The 17,684-nt window shown below is 54.1% G+C and overlaps 2 protein-coding genes across 2 annotated transcripts; one reads left to right on the top strand and one right to left on the bottom strand.

The window, feature by feature from the left end:
- The first annotated feature begins 762 nt into the window (after positions 1-762).
- Positions 763-13,503, top strand: LOC119557778 (protein pecanex). The gene is made up of 10 exons (XM_037870678.1): positions 763-1,371; positions 1,439-1,748; positions 1,803-2,753; positions 2,828-5,854; positions 5,913-7,361; positions 7,462-7,622; positions 7,680-8,079; positions 8,136-8,482; positions 8,543-10,972; positions 11,046-13,503. Exons 1-10 carry the CDS (start codon positions 1,219-1,221, stop codon positions 12,054-12,056), a joined length of 10,239 nt encoding a protein of 3,412 aa, XP_037726606.1. The 5' UTR covers positions 763-1,218; the 3' UTR covers positions 12,057-13,503.
- LOC119557779 (probable ATP-dependent RNA helicase kurz) lies at positions 13,396-17,551 on the bottom strand. The gene is made up of 5 exons (XM_037870679.1): positions 17,386-17,551; positions 17,132-17,323; positions 14,051-17,070; positions 13,784-13,986; positions 13,396-13,722 (listed from the first exon to the last, which is right to left on the bottom strand). The coding sequence occupies exons 1-5, from the start codon at positions 17,458-17,460 to the stop codon at positions 13,613-13,615; spliced, it is 3,600 nt and encodes a 1,199-aa protein (XP_037726607.1). The 5' UTR covers positions 17,461-17,551; the 3' UTR covers positions 13,396-13,612.
- Positions 17,552-17,684: the final 133 nt, after the last annotated feature.

Below are 17,684 nucleotides of genomic sequence, written 5' to 3'. Positions count from 1 at the left end.
AACGTCTTAAGGTATTTATTTACAAAGCTACATAAGCTAACTACATTGAAACATTAAAAAAGAACTCTACAACAAAAAAAAAATGATGAACCCTATATTGAAAATAGGACTACATATGTATTCACCATCTGTTTTTATGAAACACATGTTCAAGTTCCTCACACAAAAAAAGAAAACAATTGATTACGTACATACTTTTTTAATTCATTTCCTTAAAAAAAGTATTTTCGACCAAAAATGAAATTGGTTGCAGCGGTTGAGTGGTCTTCCATTTACAAGTTGCACCTAAATTTAAGAAAATATAAGAAACACAAGAAAGGAAGCTAAGTTCGGCAAGCTTTTATACCTTTGCAGGTCGTTCCCGGGAGCATTGTATGTACAGATTATTAGAAAACTAATTACAGAAATCAAATACAATACAAAACAAATAGTTATTTTTGAACTTGAATTTGAATTAAATCCAATTAGATTAAATATAAGGATGGTGGCACCGCTAAGCTAGCGATGTCACACACCTGTTATTTTAAGCAGACCGTTTGTTCGGTATATTATAGTATATACCAATAGAATAACATAAAAATACCAAAATAAACCACATATATTCCGAACGCTCGTATTAAAATCAAGGTTTGTGACATCACTATCTTAGCCGCGACACCCACTTATAATTTTAAACAGACCGTATTGGCAGTATTGAGCTATCGATGTTTCGGAAGCATCGATAAATCGATGCTGGCATCGATGTTTACCACCTTTATAACACTGCTCTAAACAAAAGAAAAAAAGTTAAATTACGGCAGGAATTGCGAGCGATATTCGATTTATCCGTTCGCAGCAGCATCGCATCGTGACCTCCGGGAAATCAGCTACGGCGGAACACCTGGCCGGGATTGCAGTGTTTCCAGCGGAGCCGCAGCATCGCCTACTGCCCCGCAGCACAGCTTTCCCCCAGAAAAAGCAACTACTTTGGCCCTGCCTCCTGCTCCGCCCCCTGCCCCGCCCACGCTGCCACCGCCCTCCAAGGCCCCGCCCGCGGACCACGCCCCCCGCCTGCAGCTCGCCAGGCTTAATCAGCAAATAAACAAACGGAAACGGAAGAGTGGCGAGAGGCAGCAAGGGCAGTTGCAGCAGCTCCTCCTGTGAGTAATCCGGAAGCTGGAGCAGCAGAAGCGTGGATCCTCATCCATCCGGCGGCTGAGCGATGCAGTATAGGCCACCATGGGTTCACAGACCTTGGAGATTTTGCGCCAGGGCGTGTGGGCCTCGCTGACCGGCGGCTATTTCTACGATCCGCACCAGGGTGTCTTCTGCAACGTGGTGCACCTTTACCTGTGGCTCTACCTGCTCTGCTCGCCCTTTGTGGCCTACCTGGTGAGTTGTGCGGCCCCTTCTTGTCCATGGGAAGACCACCCCTTCTAACTGCACCCCGATCTTCCAGTACTTTCCGAGCACTTGGTTGACATGGTGCCTGTACTGCGTGATAACCAGCTTGACCATTCTGATGGTGAAGCTGGCCAATCTGGCGCTGCACCGGCTCTACGATCGCGCCCAGACCATGTCCGAAGTAAACCTCAAGGGGCAGTTCTTCAAGGTCACCAAGGAGACGGAGCCGCGCCATGACGACGAGGGCGGGATCGAGATGAAGGTCATCCGACCGGGCGGCTCGCGCATTTCCGTCGAGCAGGCCATTAACGAGGCCAGCGAGGAGAACAGCATCATGTCCATCGACAACGTGAACAGCATAATTGGTGAGTTTTGTGCCTTGTGGCAGCGTCGGCGAGTCTAATCCTCCACCTTCGCAGATCTGAAGGTCGATGTGCATCGCAAGAACAGCTCCGAGTCGATTGAACTGAGGTTCTACGACCCATCCATGCTGTCTGGCGGCAGTCAGCAGGATCAGCAATCGCTGGCCGGTTCTGCCAGCGTCAGCAAGTCCATCCGGAGCACGGGGCCGGGCGGAAACCCCTCCACCAGCGCCGCTGCTCAGGCGGATCTGTTCAACAAGTACCTCACCGTTTATCCGGAGGTTGTCGAGGCGGCTGGGAGCAGTGCGGGCAGCGCCGATGGCGGCAGTAGCGGTGGCGACAGCCGATCAGGCGGAACAGTGGGTGCATTGGGACCTGCCGGAGCGGGAACAGCACCCGTTCAGCATGTCCGTACGGGCCATCTGTCGCGCAAGTGCTCCGAGGTCTTTAGTCGCCGCCATCGACGACGTCTGGAGCGCCAGAGCAGCTTGGACACAGCGGCAGCCGCTGCCAACTCCAGCGTGGAGCACAAGCTGATGCGCAACCAGTCGGACACGATAGCCACGGCGGCGCCCTCGTTCCTTCACTCCCAGCCGACAAACAAGGCGCGCGGTCAGGTCAATCCGCGCCAACACTTCGTAGCCAGCACCCCGTCGGCGGGAATAGGCGGGGGAGATGCAGCGTCTTCATCCACCGCCGTCGTGGTCATTGCCCCCGCCTCGAATTCCTCTACAAATCAAGGACGCTCCTCGCGCTTGCAGCGCCACAGAAGCTCGGAGACCCACGACGAGCGATTGAAGCACCAGAGCCGCGGCGGCCTCTTCCAGCCTATACTGCAACTTCCGCACCACAGTGCAGCTAGTAGCATCGGAGCGCTGGCTGTGATCGGCGTAGGAGGCAGTGGCGCCGCTAACGATGTGGAGGACATGGAACTGGGCCTGACCAGGAATGCGGGCAGCGGCGGAGTGGCTGACGCTTGCAGCCGGGCCCTACAGTCCTGGATATTAGGTGAGCTACATGTTTTAATGGGTGTTTTATGTGTATGGTCTCGATTCGCTAAAATCTTGATGTTGCCTTCGTAGATCCCTTTCCGGACGTGTACCTGGAGGACGATAGCTACACCAAATCAGATCTGGGCATCGAACAGCCGCACCAGCCGACTTTCCGCGCCCAGCATCATCATCATCACCACCATCACCACCACCTGCACCATCACTTGGGCGGTGCGATCATCCGCAAGGATCCTACCAGCACAATGTCTGCACTTCAGCTGGCGGGAGGCGCCCCGCCGGGAACGGGGGGTCCGGGAACAAGCGGAAGTGGAGCAGCAGGAGGAGGTGGCTCTGCTACCGGGATGAAGCGACGCAGACATTCCAACGCCACCAGCTACAAGCATAGCTCGGCTCAGGGCAACAAATCCTCTCTGGTGGGCGGAGTAGGCGGACGAGGCCAGGCCGGTGAAGCAGGTACATCAGGAGGAAGTGGAGGAGCTGGCGGAGTAAGGCGCATCAAGAGCGCAGCCTTGGAGGTTCTTTGCCCGCAGCCCTCGGTCTCCAATCTCAGCCCGCATCCGAACAGCGTGGAGGCCATCTCGGGCCAACAGCAAATGCGGAATCCCCTGCCACCTCCCAGCAAGAGTTTGGTGCGAAACCAGCACCTTAATCTGTATCCCACGCAAAGCTTTGGCGAAGCAAATCCAGCGGCCGGAGGAGGAGCGCCTGGCAACGGTAGCACCTGCAGCAGTCTCTTTTTCGGTAGCTCCAGCGCTTGCGGCTCCACAACGGCGCTGATTGAGCCTCCGGTGTACCCCATAGAGGAGCATTGTGATGAAAAGACAGCACACGAGGAACACGAAGACGTCTCTTTGGGAATTGGTCAAGGTAACGCCGACGATGACGACGAGGTGGACGACGTTCCGATCCGCAGGAGAACACGAGCCTTAGGCTACAGCCAAACGCACTACAGTGTCGAGTCGGATGTGGGCGGTTTACTGGCGGACGACGATGCCGCTGATGCGGATGTGTTCAAAGATTTCGACGACAACTTGGAGCATATCCTTAGCGAGCTGCAGCAGACGCACAACCAGCTGGATGACGACCTAAAAACCCACGATCTCCATAATCAGTCGCTTTTGCACCACCAGCATCATAAAGGGGCACCAGTGGAGGGCGCAGGGTCGTCGGCTGGAGCCGTGGCAGTAGGAATGAGTGGCGGAAATGATGAGGAAGACGAGGAGACGGAGGATAACAACACGGGATCGCGGTCACCGCTGCTCAGCGATCGCAATCGCCAGCAGGTGACTCTGCGAGAGATTCAGGCGGACAAACAACTACGTCAGGAGCTATCACACCAAACTGGGGCAGTAATCCCAGTCCCCATTGCTCCCGCTCCCATTCGCAGCGAGGCGGATTCCGGCTGCCCGTCCAGCGATTGCGAGCAGGTGAGCGCGAGCTCCAAGGATCAACTACTGGCAGGTATGGAGTCTGAACAGCAGCTGCATCAGCAGCCGCCGAGGTGTCAACTAGACGAGGAACAGCCTTGCACCTCAAAAATGGCAGCCAAGAACCTGGGAGCCATTCCGAAGGTGGTCAAGTACCGAGAAGTGGACGAACTAAGGCGAAGGCGGAGAGGAGGCTCCCCGGCGGATGCGGCCGAGGTAGGCAACGAGTTTGCCCTGGTCAAACAGACCAAGCTAGCGTCGCGCAACTCCTCATCCTCAAATTCGACGCACAGCATCAGCCTGACCGACAGCTTAACGGCCGACATCCATAAGATGCTCTGGCTGATGCATGGCGGAGCTGTGGACGATCGAGGTCGACCCATTACTGGCATCTCGGCGGACGGCACTCCTATACCCGCAAGTAGCAGCCTCGTTCCGCCGAACATGTCCAACGCACACTTCCAGTTCTACCAGGATGCCATTCAAGCGCTCCAGGGTGCCCATCCCACTTCCGGTTCCAGTGTGGAACACATGACGAACATTGAGCGAGCGTTAGCCAGGGATAAGCTGCGTCTGGATGCCAAGTTGATGTGCGAGCAGCTGGCAGCGGCTGCGGAGGCCAACTCCGGAGTCCGGGGAACCACGCTCGCGACCCAGCAGATGACGCAACAGCAGGTGGGTATGCTGATGCGCGGAAGCTCCAACTCTCGGCATCCATCCAACGCCCCATTTTCGGTCCAAGGACTGATCAATGTGATCCGCAATGAGCGCCAGGTGGCGCGCAGCCAGTTAGACGCTCTGCAGCAACTCAGCGATGCGGCAGCTGCAGTAGCGGCAAACGCCAGTGAGGCTGCGTCCGTCTCAGCATCCGGAGCTGGAGGCGGAACATCAAGTGGCGGAGGAGGTGTTTTAAGCGCCCTGGGGCTGGCCAATCATCCCAGCAACCAGATTAGCCAAATCAGTCAGATCAGCCAGATGAGCCAACCCATGCTGAATGTAGACGGGCATTTTGCACCCTACTGCGACTACTGGAGGCCAGCGTGCCTTCTATCCGCGGCGGAGAAGCCAGCGGCTCCAAAGAGTTTCTACAAGTACCGGTTCAAGTGGTGCGGTCAGGAGCACGAGTTCAAGATCGCCATGGACCGCCTGGAGCTTCTGGCCCTCTTCGACCGCGATCTCCACTGGATGCACGTGCTCTTGGCCAGCCTGTTGTGTACCCTGGTGGCCTGCTTGGGAGCTGCGATCTTGCAGCACGACCACTACAAGGATCTGTGTGCTCTGCTCTTCTGCGCGGTGATTGCGGGAGCTCAGTATTCGCTGGTGAAGAGTGTGCAGCCGGACGCAGCGTCGCCAGTTCATGGATTCAACAAGACGGTGGCCTACTCGCGGGCTATATACTTCTGCCTGGGCGGGGGCATGTTGCTACTTCTCAAGCGCTTGGATACGGACTACGGGGAACGGCCACCTGACCCCGTAGTCTTCTTTGGCATGCGCTACTCGCCCGCCGACGTGGTGGCCCTCTTACTGCACGCGCTCTACATCCTGCTGCTGTGCTTTCCCATCATCTTCTCGGTGGGACTGTGTCCGCAGATCAACACGTTCCTTATGTACCTGCTGGAGCAGATCGACATGCATATCTTTGGCGGAAATGCTGCTAGCAGTCTGCTCGGTAAGTTTCCTTATAATCCCTGATCCTGCATCTGGGGCTAATTCTTAGCAATTTGCAGGCTCTTTTTTGTGCGTGGTGCGGTCGGTGCTTGCCGTGATGCTGCTGTACGGACCTCTATATGGAGCATTGGACGAGCAACGCGGCACGCAGTATATCCTGTTCTCCATCTTCTGCGCCATGCTGGTGCCCTTGGGCTACCACCTGTCCCGTTGTGCCAGCGACTTTAGCCACTTGTGGCGGCTGATCAAGACGTGCATTGTGAGCACGTACCGGGACGATGAGGATGAGGATCTTAGTCAAGTGCAACAGGTGGCGGCAGTCGGAGCTGTTACAGGAACAGGAACTGGCAATAGCACTGCCCTACAGTTGACCACCAGCACACCGAAGCAGCGCCGGCAGACAGATTCGAAGACGGAGCAGGAGCAGATCGAGCTAAGCTCGCTGGAAAAACTAACCGCCAACGAGGAGCAGCAGGAAAGAGAGCACGGAGCGGAAGATCAACTAGAGGCTGAGCAGGATCTGCCCCTGCAACAGAAGCACAGCAAGTCGAAGGCTTCGTCCTTGGGCAGTAGCCAGCAAACCCTGGCCAAGACCATCAGCAGCAGCAAGAGAGCAATCACGGCCTCCAGTTCGTGTACCTCCATTGGTGCAGGAGAACAAGCTGCTGAAGCCGGAGTGGTGGCCGGAGAGGCGGCAGAGGGTGAGGATCAGCGGGGAGATGTGCTGGCCAGCGAGGAGGCGAGCAAGCACGAATTGGCAGAGGCCTATGAACAAGCAGCAAAAGCCGATGAGACCGAGGACAAGATCTCCAGCTCATCTGCCACTAATCCCGGGGACATGTCCACGCTGACAGCGGGAGCGGGCACAGCCACCACGGATGCTACACCTGCATGCCTGGAGGCAGACCCGGACGCCGAAGGAGAAGCGCCTGCTGATGAGAAACAACAGCAGGGAAATCTGGGAACGGGAACTGGAACCACCGAAGCCAGTGAAAACAGCAGTGGTGGTGGCGTCAATGGAAACGCCAATGGAAATGGGACTGGCAATGACCTTCCCGATCCACTCCCACGAAAACTGCAGGCCACGGTGACCACTCGGCTGAAGAACGATCTGGTGGTGATGACCCTGCTGGCGGTCAGCGTACTGGGGCTGCACTGCAGCACCGTTTTCACCGCCCTGCAGCCGGACCTCAACGTGGTGCTGTACTCGTTCATCGGCGTACTCGGACTCCTGCTGCACTACATCGTGCCCCAGATGAGGAAGCATATGCCCTGGCTTTGCTTCGCTCGACCACTGCTACGGCAGCGTGAGTTCGGTCAGTTCGAGGTGCTCAACGCCCCCAAGATCATGTGGTTCGAAAAGCTGTACATTTACCTAAGTGTCCTGGAACGGAACGTGCTCTTTCCGCTGCTGGCCATCTCCTCGCTAACGGCGGACTCCCAGCTGATTGTCGCTAAGTTTGGATTGCCCTGGGGTACCCTCATTGTGGCCATCTGCGCTCTAAAGTGTGAGTTATTAAAGCAATACTTATGAAGATCAGTCATTTTAACTTCTCCCATCTCTCTCACTTTCATGCCAATCTACATCTCTCGTTTTCTCTTCGTCAGTTGTGAGGAACGCTTACTCGGATCCGACCAACCAGTACCTGATCATCATTTTTACGGTTTTGTTATTTCGCATCGATTTTGCCATGGCCACGGAGACCTTCATCATTGACTACTTCTTTGTGTCTCTGGCCTTCCGCAAGTGCTGTGACTTCCTGCTGAAGGTGAGAGCTCCACCAGTCTATGCTATTATCGTTATGCCTAACAAATTCGTTCCTCAGCTGCAATTCATTGTGACCTATATTGCTCCTTGGCAAATCACCTGGGGCTCCGCCTTTCACGCCTTCGCCCAGCCGTTCAGTGTGCCCCACTCGGCGATGCTGTTCCTACAGGCGGGCATCTCCGCCTTGCTCTCCACCCCGCTGAATCCCTTTCTGGGCAGCGCCATCTTCCTCACCTCGTACGTGCGTCCCATAAAGTTCTGGGAGCGGGACTACAACACGCGTCGCATAGACCACTCCAATACGCGGCTTAGCTCACAGCTGGAGCGGGATTTGGGAGCGGATGACAACAACCTCAACAGCATCTTCTATGAGCACTTGACGCGATCTCTGCAGCACTCGCTGTGCGGTGATCTCCTGATGGGTCGCTGGGGAAACGTCAACCAGGGAGATTGCTTTGGTAAGAACAAAACACCATGCTCCTATTGAACAAGACTCAAATGGCTATTCCTGCAGTTCTTGCCTCCGATGATCTCAACTGTTTGGTGCACATCATTGAGCTGGGCAACGGATTGTGCACATTCCAGATGCGCGGCTTGGAATTCCGCGGCACATACTGCCAGCAACGCGAAGTGGAGGCCATCACAGAGGACGTGGAGGACAACGACGGCTGCTGCTGCTGCGATCCGGGGCACCTGCCGCGCCTGCTCAGCGCCAACGCCATGTTCTCTACCCGCTGGCTGGCCTGGCAGGTGGTCGCTGCCCAGTACGTCATAGAGGGCTACTCCATTTCTGACAATTTGGCCAGTGCCACGCTGCAGGTGTTCGAGTACCGCAAGGTGCTCATCACCTACTACATCAAGGTGAGCTTTCTTGGATTTTCGCGGTTATGCTCCAGCTAATCTACAATTTTAATTTTTCAGAGCATCATTTATTATGTGGTGAAGAACCCCAAACTGGAGCAATGGTTGGCCTCCGGTCCCATTCAGGACGCCCTGCAGCATACATTGAGCCGCCAGTTCGTCGACCTGGATCCCATTTTCAATTTCAATTTGGACGAGGACTTTGACTTCCGGGCGGTGGGCATCACGCGCTCCAGCTTTTGCTATGTGTACCTCAAATGGATCAACTACTGCGTGGATATGCGTCGGGATGCTGCCTCAATGGGAACTGCACCACCTGCGCCAGCACCAGCAGCTGCTGGAGGAGCATCCTCTGCCCCGGCATCGGCGGCAGCTGCTCCGCCGCCACCGGTCACGCCCGCCCACAATGATTCGAAGAGCACGCCCAATCTTTCGGCGCACGGCGGATCGTCGGGGTCGGCTTCGGGTCAGTCGAAATCACAGTCGCAGCAACAGTTGCGCCGCCCGCAGAAGAGTGTTGCGCAGGAGAGCAGCGGAGGAGGAGTGGGTGCCGGAGCAGGTGCTGCCACTGGCCCTGGAGGAGGGCCGGGCACCGTTGGCGGAGATCCGCAATTGAGCAGCTCCCATAGCTTTGCCAATATATCCCGACAAACGTCGGAGAGTGCTCCCGGACTGGGTGGCTATGTGACCTATATGGATCAAAACGTATTTGTCAAGCTGGCCAAGAGTAGCACCGCCACCGGAGCGGGAGCACCAGCGAGCCGGAAGGAAAGCCAGGAAAAACCTGCACTTCGCCTGAAACTGGCCAGCGTGGGCAAGGATGCACCGCTCGTCTCCCTCTGCCTGGCCTTGGGCCTTCTGGCCAGGCGATCACTGGCCACCGCCTCGCACAGTTCGTTAACCGGTGTGGAGTTCTTCCTGCACGGTCTACATGCCCTGTTTAAAGGGGATTTCCGGATCACATCACCGCGCGATGAATGGGTCTTTGCGGACATGGAGCTGCTTCATTCCGTGGTGGCACCGGCAGTTAAAATGGCCCTTAAGCTGCAGCAGGACCACATTACCAATCCCGATGAGTTCCTGGATCCCCATGCCCTGTACGATGCCATCGACAACTGTTCGAATGAGCTGGTCATTTCGCATGAGGCCGATCCCGTCTGGCGAAGCGCCGTACTGCGAGGTGCACCCAATCTGCTAGCCCTGCGGCACGTGATGGAGGATGGCTCGGATGAGTATCGCATTATTCGCCTCACGAAGCGATGTCTGAGCTTCCGGGTGATCAAGCTGAATCGGGAGTGCGTCCGTGGCTTGTGGGCTGGCCAGCAGCAGGAGCTGATTTACCTGCGGAATCGAAACCCGGAGCGCGGGAGCATCCAGAATGCCAAGCAGGCACTCCGCAATATCATCAACTCCAGCTGCGATCAGCCGATCGGTTATCCCATCTACGTTTCTCCACTCACCACCTCCTATGCAGATACGAATGCCCAGCTGTGCGAGGTGATTGGAGGCGCCATCACACTGGACACAATACGGCACACAGTGCTCGGCTGGTGGCACCGTATTCGCGAGCGCTGTCGCCAAGGCTGCAGTTCTGGATCTGCTCTGGAGCCGCATCCGGGATCGGGACCCGTTCAGCTGGGTGCCTGTAACTTTGGAAGCGGTGGCAGCGTCGTGGGAGCCGCCTCTACAGCCACGGGAGTGGGTGCCTCAGCTGGATCTGGTCTGGGAGTGGTCGCTCCCGGCACCGCCAGTAGCACGGGCGGTGAATCCGGTGATTTAGCGCCTGTCTTCATCTCTGCTCCGCTCTACAACACCCTCACCGTAAACAATTACTACAACGTGCGCCCGGGAAATGTTCCCGGAGGTGCCATCCCTGCCAATCTGGGCGGGAGTTATGTGAGCGACAGTTTGGCGGTGGTGCGTGGCGGTCTGGCTGTGATGCCAGTGAAACCCACCTCCACAACTCTGATTGCCGGACTGCTCAACAGAGAACGGGATCAGGAAACTTCCGGATCCGGAGTTGGAGGAGCAGGAGCCAGTGGGGCCACCAGAGCAACAAGTAGTGGCGGGGTGCGAAGTCGGAGGCCGGCTGAGGTCGGCAGCAGTCGGGGCAGAGATCACGAGCGCCGGGCCACTTTGCCTATTGCTAGCGGTGGAGCTGGCGGAGAGTCTGGGAAGGATCCGGCCACGCCTCAAACTCAAGTGGAACACGAACCAAGTCCGCGCAGCACAAAGCTTTCCTCTTCATCGGGCAGTTTGGGTCTTGGTATGGGCGTGGGCCTCGGCAACATCATTACCACGCCAGGCGACTATCCACGAAAGACCAAGGGACCGATTTGCCTTACCGCCGTCGAAACGGGGACGAGTGCATCAGTGGCAGAAGGAAAGCCCGCTGGATCGGGAACGGTAACAGGAACTGGAGGAGGTGGAATCATTAGAAAGCCGCGCATTGAGATCTTCAAGAAGGTCATCATAGTGGACGACACGGGGGTAAGTAGAAACACTAGAAACTAGAAAACATAAACTTTAAGCTCAGGCTAATAATCACGAAAACTCCGAACAGATCTACGACTGCCTGGACATCATTGATGCCGTTGTGTGGCCCACAGAACGAATGCGCAACAATGGCGGCAGGCGGTCCTGGAAGGACTGGGAGCCGAGTGCCGGCATGGTAGGTCATGTGGTCCACTGCTGGACGCCCAACCACAAGGACATGCGTTTCCGTTCGCACGTCAACCGCTATGTCTATCTGGTGGAGATCGGTGACCACTACGTGCCCGTGGAGGAGCTGGGTCTAAGGGAATACAATCAGATAATGGGCAGCAACGAGGAGATGGCCAACTCGAGGCGTAGCTCCATCCAAAGAGATTTTCACGAGTACAAAATTCAGCTCAATCTGGGGGGCCTTCCGATGATCAGACCGTCACCAACCAGCGAAGCTTCCAAATCCCACAAGGCCAAGATCCGAGCGGTGAGCAGCAGCAGTTCCGAGGACGAGGATACGTCGTCCACGCGTTCCATACCATTGCCACATGACGATCCTGGCGACCTGACGAACTTCACCAGGCTGGTGAGCATGTGGAAGGAGATAATATTGGACAATAACAAGCGGCGACTCTACGACATGGGTGAGTTGTCGCCAGAGCTGCTCCAAAAACTGGATGATGCCGTCCAGCAGCAGCAGCAGCAGCAAGATGCGCCCCCTAAAGAGACAGAGGAGGTCACCGCCACAGCCATAGTCACAGTCACTGCCAATGAAGGTGAAGAAGGGGCAAGGGAAGTAGAAAAGGAACCCGAGCTGGAGGATAAAGCAGTAACGGGTTCCGAGGAGCACACACAGCTGGAAGAGGTAACCGTTTCCAATCCCGAGGAGCAGCCAGCTCCACCACCAACACCTCCATCTAGTCCCGCTACTGCCGAAGCCAGCTCCGCTTCTAGTGCCAGATCCCCAAGTCCCGCCTCTCTTAGCCAGGAGGAGGGGACAGTCGATCCAGAGCATACCGCCGCTGTTTTGGCCTCCAAGGAGCCACCAAGCGATGGGAATGATGACAGCGAGACGGGGACAACGGTCTAAGGGGATGACGATGGACCTGCCTTCACATAGATTTGCATTTGTTTGCCAAGCAAACACCCCAAGGGCATGGATGGCATCACACCCAGGTGGACATGGACATGGACATGGACACAACCTTGTAATACATATCAGCAAAAAGCATAATAATGGAGATAGAGATTACAGAGAGCAGACGACCCTGCTCCGGGCTTCCGCATTGTGCCGCATTGTGCCCATATCCAAACCTACCTATCCTGGCCAGAAACAACCATACAAACAACAACAAATGAGAACACTTCCAAGAAATCAAAGTAAAGTTTATAAAACGACTGCGTTTAGTGTATGTATAGGGATTAGGAGCAAACTACAATAATTCAGACAAAAACAAACAAACAAACAACAAAAAAAAAAACAAAGAATTCAATTTTTAGTATTAATGAAAAGTTATAGATTATACTCAGTATATAGGAAAAAGAGCGCAAATCGAGAGCAGGATTTCGGACAGGAGATCGATCATAAGTTAAATATATAACTAATTGTTGTAACTTGCAAATTGTATAATACGGAAACGGAAAACCAAATGCTTCTCAAACATTACCTATTTTGTTCTTTCTCCTCTTGCTAGCCAATACAGAAATATTAAGCAAACCTAAAGAATTTATAAATGTATATTTAACGGAAATTAGTTTAAAGTTAAAGTTAACGAGCCCCACACGCCACACACCACACACACAGACACAAAACATACCAAAATTGATTGTTAAAGAGTACACAAATTATACAAAAATCCCGCATAAAATTAGCCTAAGCGATAAGCGAACTTCGGACAGGATTCAAGTTACAAAACTAAGATATTACACACAATTCCTAGATGATTAAGTGGATGAGGATAAGGATGAGGACGAGGATGAAGTGGAATGACGACATGTAAAGCTCTCACGTTGCCTTAATATATTAGACTGATTTTTTCTACACACACATTTGTAGACGTATGGAGGATGACATTCGAGGAGTCCCAGCCAATAGCCTGGGGAGGAGGAGCTGCAGCAAACGGAGTCCTAATCCCAATCCCAACTAGCGATTTACATGTACATATAGGGAGGAGCGAAGCTAAGCGAACAAAGCTACAGTTTGTCGGCCAATCCGAATCCGATCGTTCCGTTCCGTTCGTTCGTTCGTTCGATGCATATATAACCGAGGCATATACCCACTATATAGCCACATGCCCAATTAGCCAAATCTCTCATTAACTCAAGTGTAAATGCTAATTTCTTACCACCAGCAGAAGGATTAACTTACAATTAATTACCAGGAGAGAAAAACCAACAGACAACAAACAAAAAATACAAAATACAATGAATATTGATTATTTCTATGTACATATATGGATTGTATTAAACATTTATCGAAACTTAGCTGTTAACAAAAACATTTTTATTCCCCCTCACTCCACTCCATTTTTTTTAGTTCCATTTAAAACAAATTTCATATTTATATTATACATAAAAAATTATATAAATATATATCAATTAAATAAATAATAAATGAAACTTGTTATACAAAAAACCCGACGCCAACTAGCTTTTTGATTGGCTTTCTGGTTCCTTCTTGTCCACCGGTGGCCACAAAGGCGTCAGTTCGCTGAGCGCCACGTCGTAGAGCAGATTCTGGTACTCCTCCAAAAGGACTAAGGGGGGAAGGTTGATATGCAATCAAAGAAGTTAATGAGAAGATATAGATAAACTCACAGTGAGGATCGCTTATCCACTGGTCCAGCAGCGCCTGACGGCTGTGGATCTGCTTTGTGATGAGAGCTCGCTTGAAGCGCAGCACCTTGTCGTTCATGCTGGACCAGCTCTTGATCACGGAAGCGGGTGTGGACTTCAGTTTTCCCCGGAAGGGAGTTAGCGCGGAGCAAACTTGGCCGTCTAGCAGAAACATTCCGAAGTAACTGGAAAAGAAACGACATTAAATTAACTTGTATAGATACCAAAACCAATCTCCTAGACACTTACCAGCAGGCCTTCTCGCTAAGCGGCATCTCCACCTCGCCGAGTGGCAGCTCCCAGCTTGACTTGCCGAACGTGGCGTCCACATGACAGTAGATCTTGCCCGAGGCCTCATCAAATCTGGGAGCAGGATCCTCGCGTACCTCACGTATATTGCAAAGCAAAGGAACGTATAGAAGCAACCACTCTGGCTCAATGGCGGTGATCCCACGCATGAACATCTTGGTGGAGTCCCCGTTCTGCAGCTCGTATACCTCCTGGTAGACAACCCACTCGGGTGTTTTTTGGCGCAACACGGAAGAGACGTGAAGGAAGGCTGGCTCCTCCATATCGGCACAATGGTAGGCGTACTTCAGTCGCCGGCGCTCCTCCTTGTCGGCGATATCGGCCAGGGGGACCTTTCTAGCCACCCTGTCACCCATGCCGGCCAGTAGAATTTGCCGAAGGAACCGCGCCTGAGCATCTGTGGGAGGCTTCAGTTCGGGGTCTACGCCAAGTTCGACGTCACTTACATTCAGGTTGATCTCGTTGGTCAACTGGACGCGCAACTTTCGCACCTCACTCATCGCCTTTTGTCTCAATCCATTTGTGGCACAGAACTCTGACAATCGGCCCTGTGATCCTGCATACTCCGCTGCTCCGACGGCCCGCAATAAGACCATGGGATCTCCGAGGAGCTGGTAATTTCCGCTGGCCGCCCAGCTCTGGCGTTTACGGTGAAAGCGATTCGCGCCAGGGGCCACATCCTCGTCCCTTTGTACACCCGTTTCAATAAGCACCTCCTGGACAGAGAGAGCAGCCACCAGGCAGACGGTGTAGGGCAGCAGGTTTTGCTGGTGGGACAGGGCCAGCATCTTCCCAAAGCGCGGTGCCACTGGGAAGCGGGAGATCACCTGGCCCAATCGGGTGACGGCTGGCGGTAAATCTGTCTTCTCTGATTTGGTGGCCTCCAGGGCACCCAGGACAGTCAACCGCTGTTCGGCGGCCTGCAGCTGCACCTGATCTGGTGGTGAGGGGAACGGAAAGTGCACCACGCGGTCGATGCCCATGCAGCGCATCTGCAGCATTAGATCCTCGACTGGCTTCTTCTGGATATCTGGCTGGGAGAAGTCCTCGAAGCAGTCGTTGTACACGGCACTCGAGTAGAGACGATAGCAATGGCCGGCACTGATGCGACCCGCTCGTCCAGCCCGCTGATCCGCCGAAGCCTTGGACGTATAGGTTACCACAAAGGCACTCACTCCGGTCAGTTTGTCGTAGAGGCGGGTCTTTTGGCGACCACAGTCCACCACATACTTGATGTGTGGAATAGTGAGTGAGGTCTCTGCCACATTGGTGCTGACGACGCACAGCCGACAGCCCTCGGGAACGGGCTGGAAGATGCGGTTCTGCTTGTCCGAGGAGAGCAGCGAGTAGAGGGGTAGAACCCAGAGGGGCTGCCTCTGCCCGGAGGCCATTCCCGACTCTCCTTCCAAGCCCAGTTCATCGTCGTCTTCTTGGTCCTCCTCTAATCCCTCCCCCTCGTTATCCGCATCATCCTCCTGCTCGTGCATGTCCGCCTCTGTGTCATCGCCTGGCAGCTTATAGTCGTCCAGATTAATTTTGGGTAAAGCGATCTGGGCCAGAAACTTCTTTTTGGACTTGCGGATGTTGCGGATAACTCGTTTCATGTCGAACTCCAGCTCCTTAGGATCCTCCACAGTCTCTGCAGCATCATCCTTTGTTTCCTCCTTTGCTTCCTGCGACACTTTATCCACTTCCGCCACAGCCTTGTCAGGCGGATGATATGGAAACGTGCGTCGCAGCTTGCGCACCAGTTGGTTAACCTCCTGCTGTCCCGTGACAAAGATCAGGATGCCACCTTCCGGCAGCTGATTGTGAATCTTCAGGGTCTTGCGATAGGCCTCCGCCACGTAGTCATCGGGTGTGCGCTTCTGGAAGTGAATGGTCACCGGAAATTGACGCGCCTCCACTTTCAGCAACGGTGGTGGTATCTTGAACAATCGAGTATTCTCCGTGAAATCGGTTACCCGCAACGTGGCGGACATAATGATCAGCTTCAGCGGCTGGCCACGTTTGTGGCGCAGGGGCACGATTCTCGAGAGCAGCCCCACCAGGATGTCAGTGTAAACGCTTCGCTCGTGCGCCTCGTCCAGGATGATCACCGAGTATTTGCTGAGCAGGAAGTCCGTTTCGATCTCCTTGAGCAGCACACCGTCGGTCATGAATTTGATGCGCGTGGCCGGAGTCACGTTTCCCTCGAAGCGAATGAGATAGGACACCTCGCTCTCCGGCAGGTTCATCTCGTGGGCCACACGCTTGGACATGGCTATGGCAGCCACTCGCCGCGGCTCCGTCACTCCGATCATCTTGTGCTGGGCGTAGCCCGCCTCGTACAGGAACTGCGGCAGCTGGGTGGTCTTTCCGGAGCCCGTCTCGCCGGCCACGATCACAATGGGATTTTCGTTGATGGTCTCCATCACCTGCTGCTCCTCCGCGAGGATGGGCAGACGAAGGCGAGCCTCCTGCACTTCCGTGGAACGATGTACGGGCACGTAGACGGTCTGGTGGACGCAGGCAGGTGGAGCAGGATCCGGTTTTCTCTTTTCCTTAGGCGGCTTAACTTCGATTTTTGGTTGAACAGCAGCGACTGGAGTGGGTATGGTAGCAGGAGCGGGTGGAGGTGTAGGCGTCTCATCCTCATCCTCGTCCTCGCCCTCAGAGGTGTCCTCGTCATCTTCCTCCAAACTAATCACATTCGGATTCTTGCGCTTGGCCTCTAGTTCCTCCTCCTCTTCGGCAAGCAGCTTTCGCTTGGAGCCCTTAATGGCATTCACTCGGAGCCCCGAGCCCGAGCTCTTTTCGGCCAAGGCTTGCGCCTGTCGCTCCTTCTTCTTGGCCAGATACTCATCCAGGGTGGGCAGACGCTTGAGACCCACCGTTTGTACCTGGCTGATAGAAGTGTACTGCTGCAGCTCTGCCTCCGGGATTTGCACCGCCGCCAGGTCACCCAAGAGCTGGGCGCGCTGAAATTCAAAGGATTTGGCTTAAGTAAGAGTCAAATGCCAATTAGTGGGATAAACCTACGCCTTCCTTCTTCTTCTTTTTGTCCACAATCGCCTGGAGGTGCTTGCGCTGCTTCTTGGTAAGGATCTTTACGTGTTGCACCTTGTCCACCTTGATTTTGGTGGCCCGCTTCTCTGAGGGCAGTACCAGGGCGTTGGCCTCATCGTAGCCCGCCTGGCTTCCGCCGGCCACTGCATCCACATCGATCTGGATCTGTAGAGGATTGGTTGGATAAGAAAGCGGGTTCTAGCTGTTTGGATTTTGGGATACCCCACCTTCTTCACGGCCGAGTTGTCTACAATGGTTTGCGGATTCTGCCGCGCCTTGGCATTATGCACCTTCTTGCCCATGTCTATTTAACCGATCTAATATTATTAACGGAGTAATAATATTAATATTTATTCCGTTCAAAAAATAAACATTGAAATCACACGTGCAGCTCCGATAACAGGCTTATCGATAACAGTGCGCGCGACACCGACTGCCTGCAAAGTGGAAACAGGTTGTTAATCGGATGTTAACAATTATTTAATTTTTTTATAAAAAGCCATAATTAATGCCTATTAGCAGAATA

Source organism: Drosophila subpulchrella, chromosome X, assembly GCF_014743375.2.
Source record: "Drosophila subpulchrella strain 33 F10 #4 breed RU33 chromosome X, RU_Dsub_v1.1 Primary Assembly, whole genome shotgun sequence".
Classification (NCBI taxonomy): domain Eukaryota; kingdom Metazoa; phylum Arthropoda; class Insecta; order Diptera; family Drosophilidae; genus Drosophila; species Drosophila subpulchrella.
The sequence above is the reverse complement of the archived record's forward strand: the minus strand, read 5'-3'. Positions and strand labels throughout refer to the sequence as shown.

Coding starts and splice junctions, on each gene's coding strand:
- LOC119557778 (XM_037870678.1), top strand. CDS start 1,219: ATGGGTTCACAGACCTTGGAGATTTTGCGCCAGGGCGTGTGGGCCTCG. Junction 7,362..7,461: donor GGCCATCTGCGCTCTAAAGT/GTGAGTTATTAA, acceptor TCTCTTCGTCAG/TTGTGAGGAACGCTTACTCG. Junction 8,483..8,542: donor TCATCACCTACTACATCAAG/GTGAGCTTTCTT, acceptor TTAATTTTTCAG/AGCATCATTTATTATGTGGT.
- LOC119557779 (XM_037870679.1), bottom strand. CDS start 17,460: ATGGGCAAGAAGGTGCATAATGCCAAGGCGCGGCAGAATCCGCAAACC. Junction 17,071..17,131: donor AAAAGAAGAAGAAGGAAGGC/GTAGGTTTATCC, acceptor TTTGAATTTCAG/CGCGCCCAGCTCTTGGGTGA. Junction 13,723..13,783: donor GTGGATAAGCGATCCTCACT/GTGAGTTTATCT, acceptor TTCCCCCCTTAG/TCCTTTTGGAGGAGTACCAG.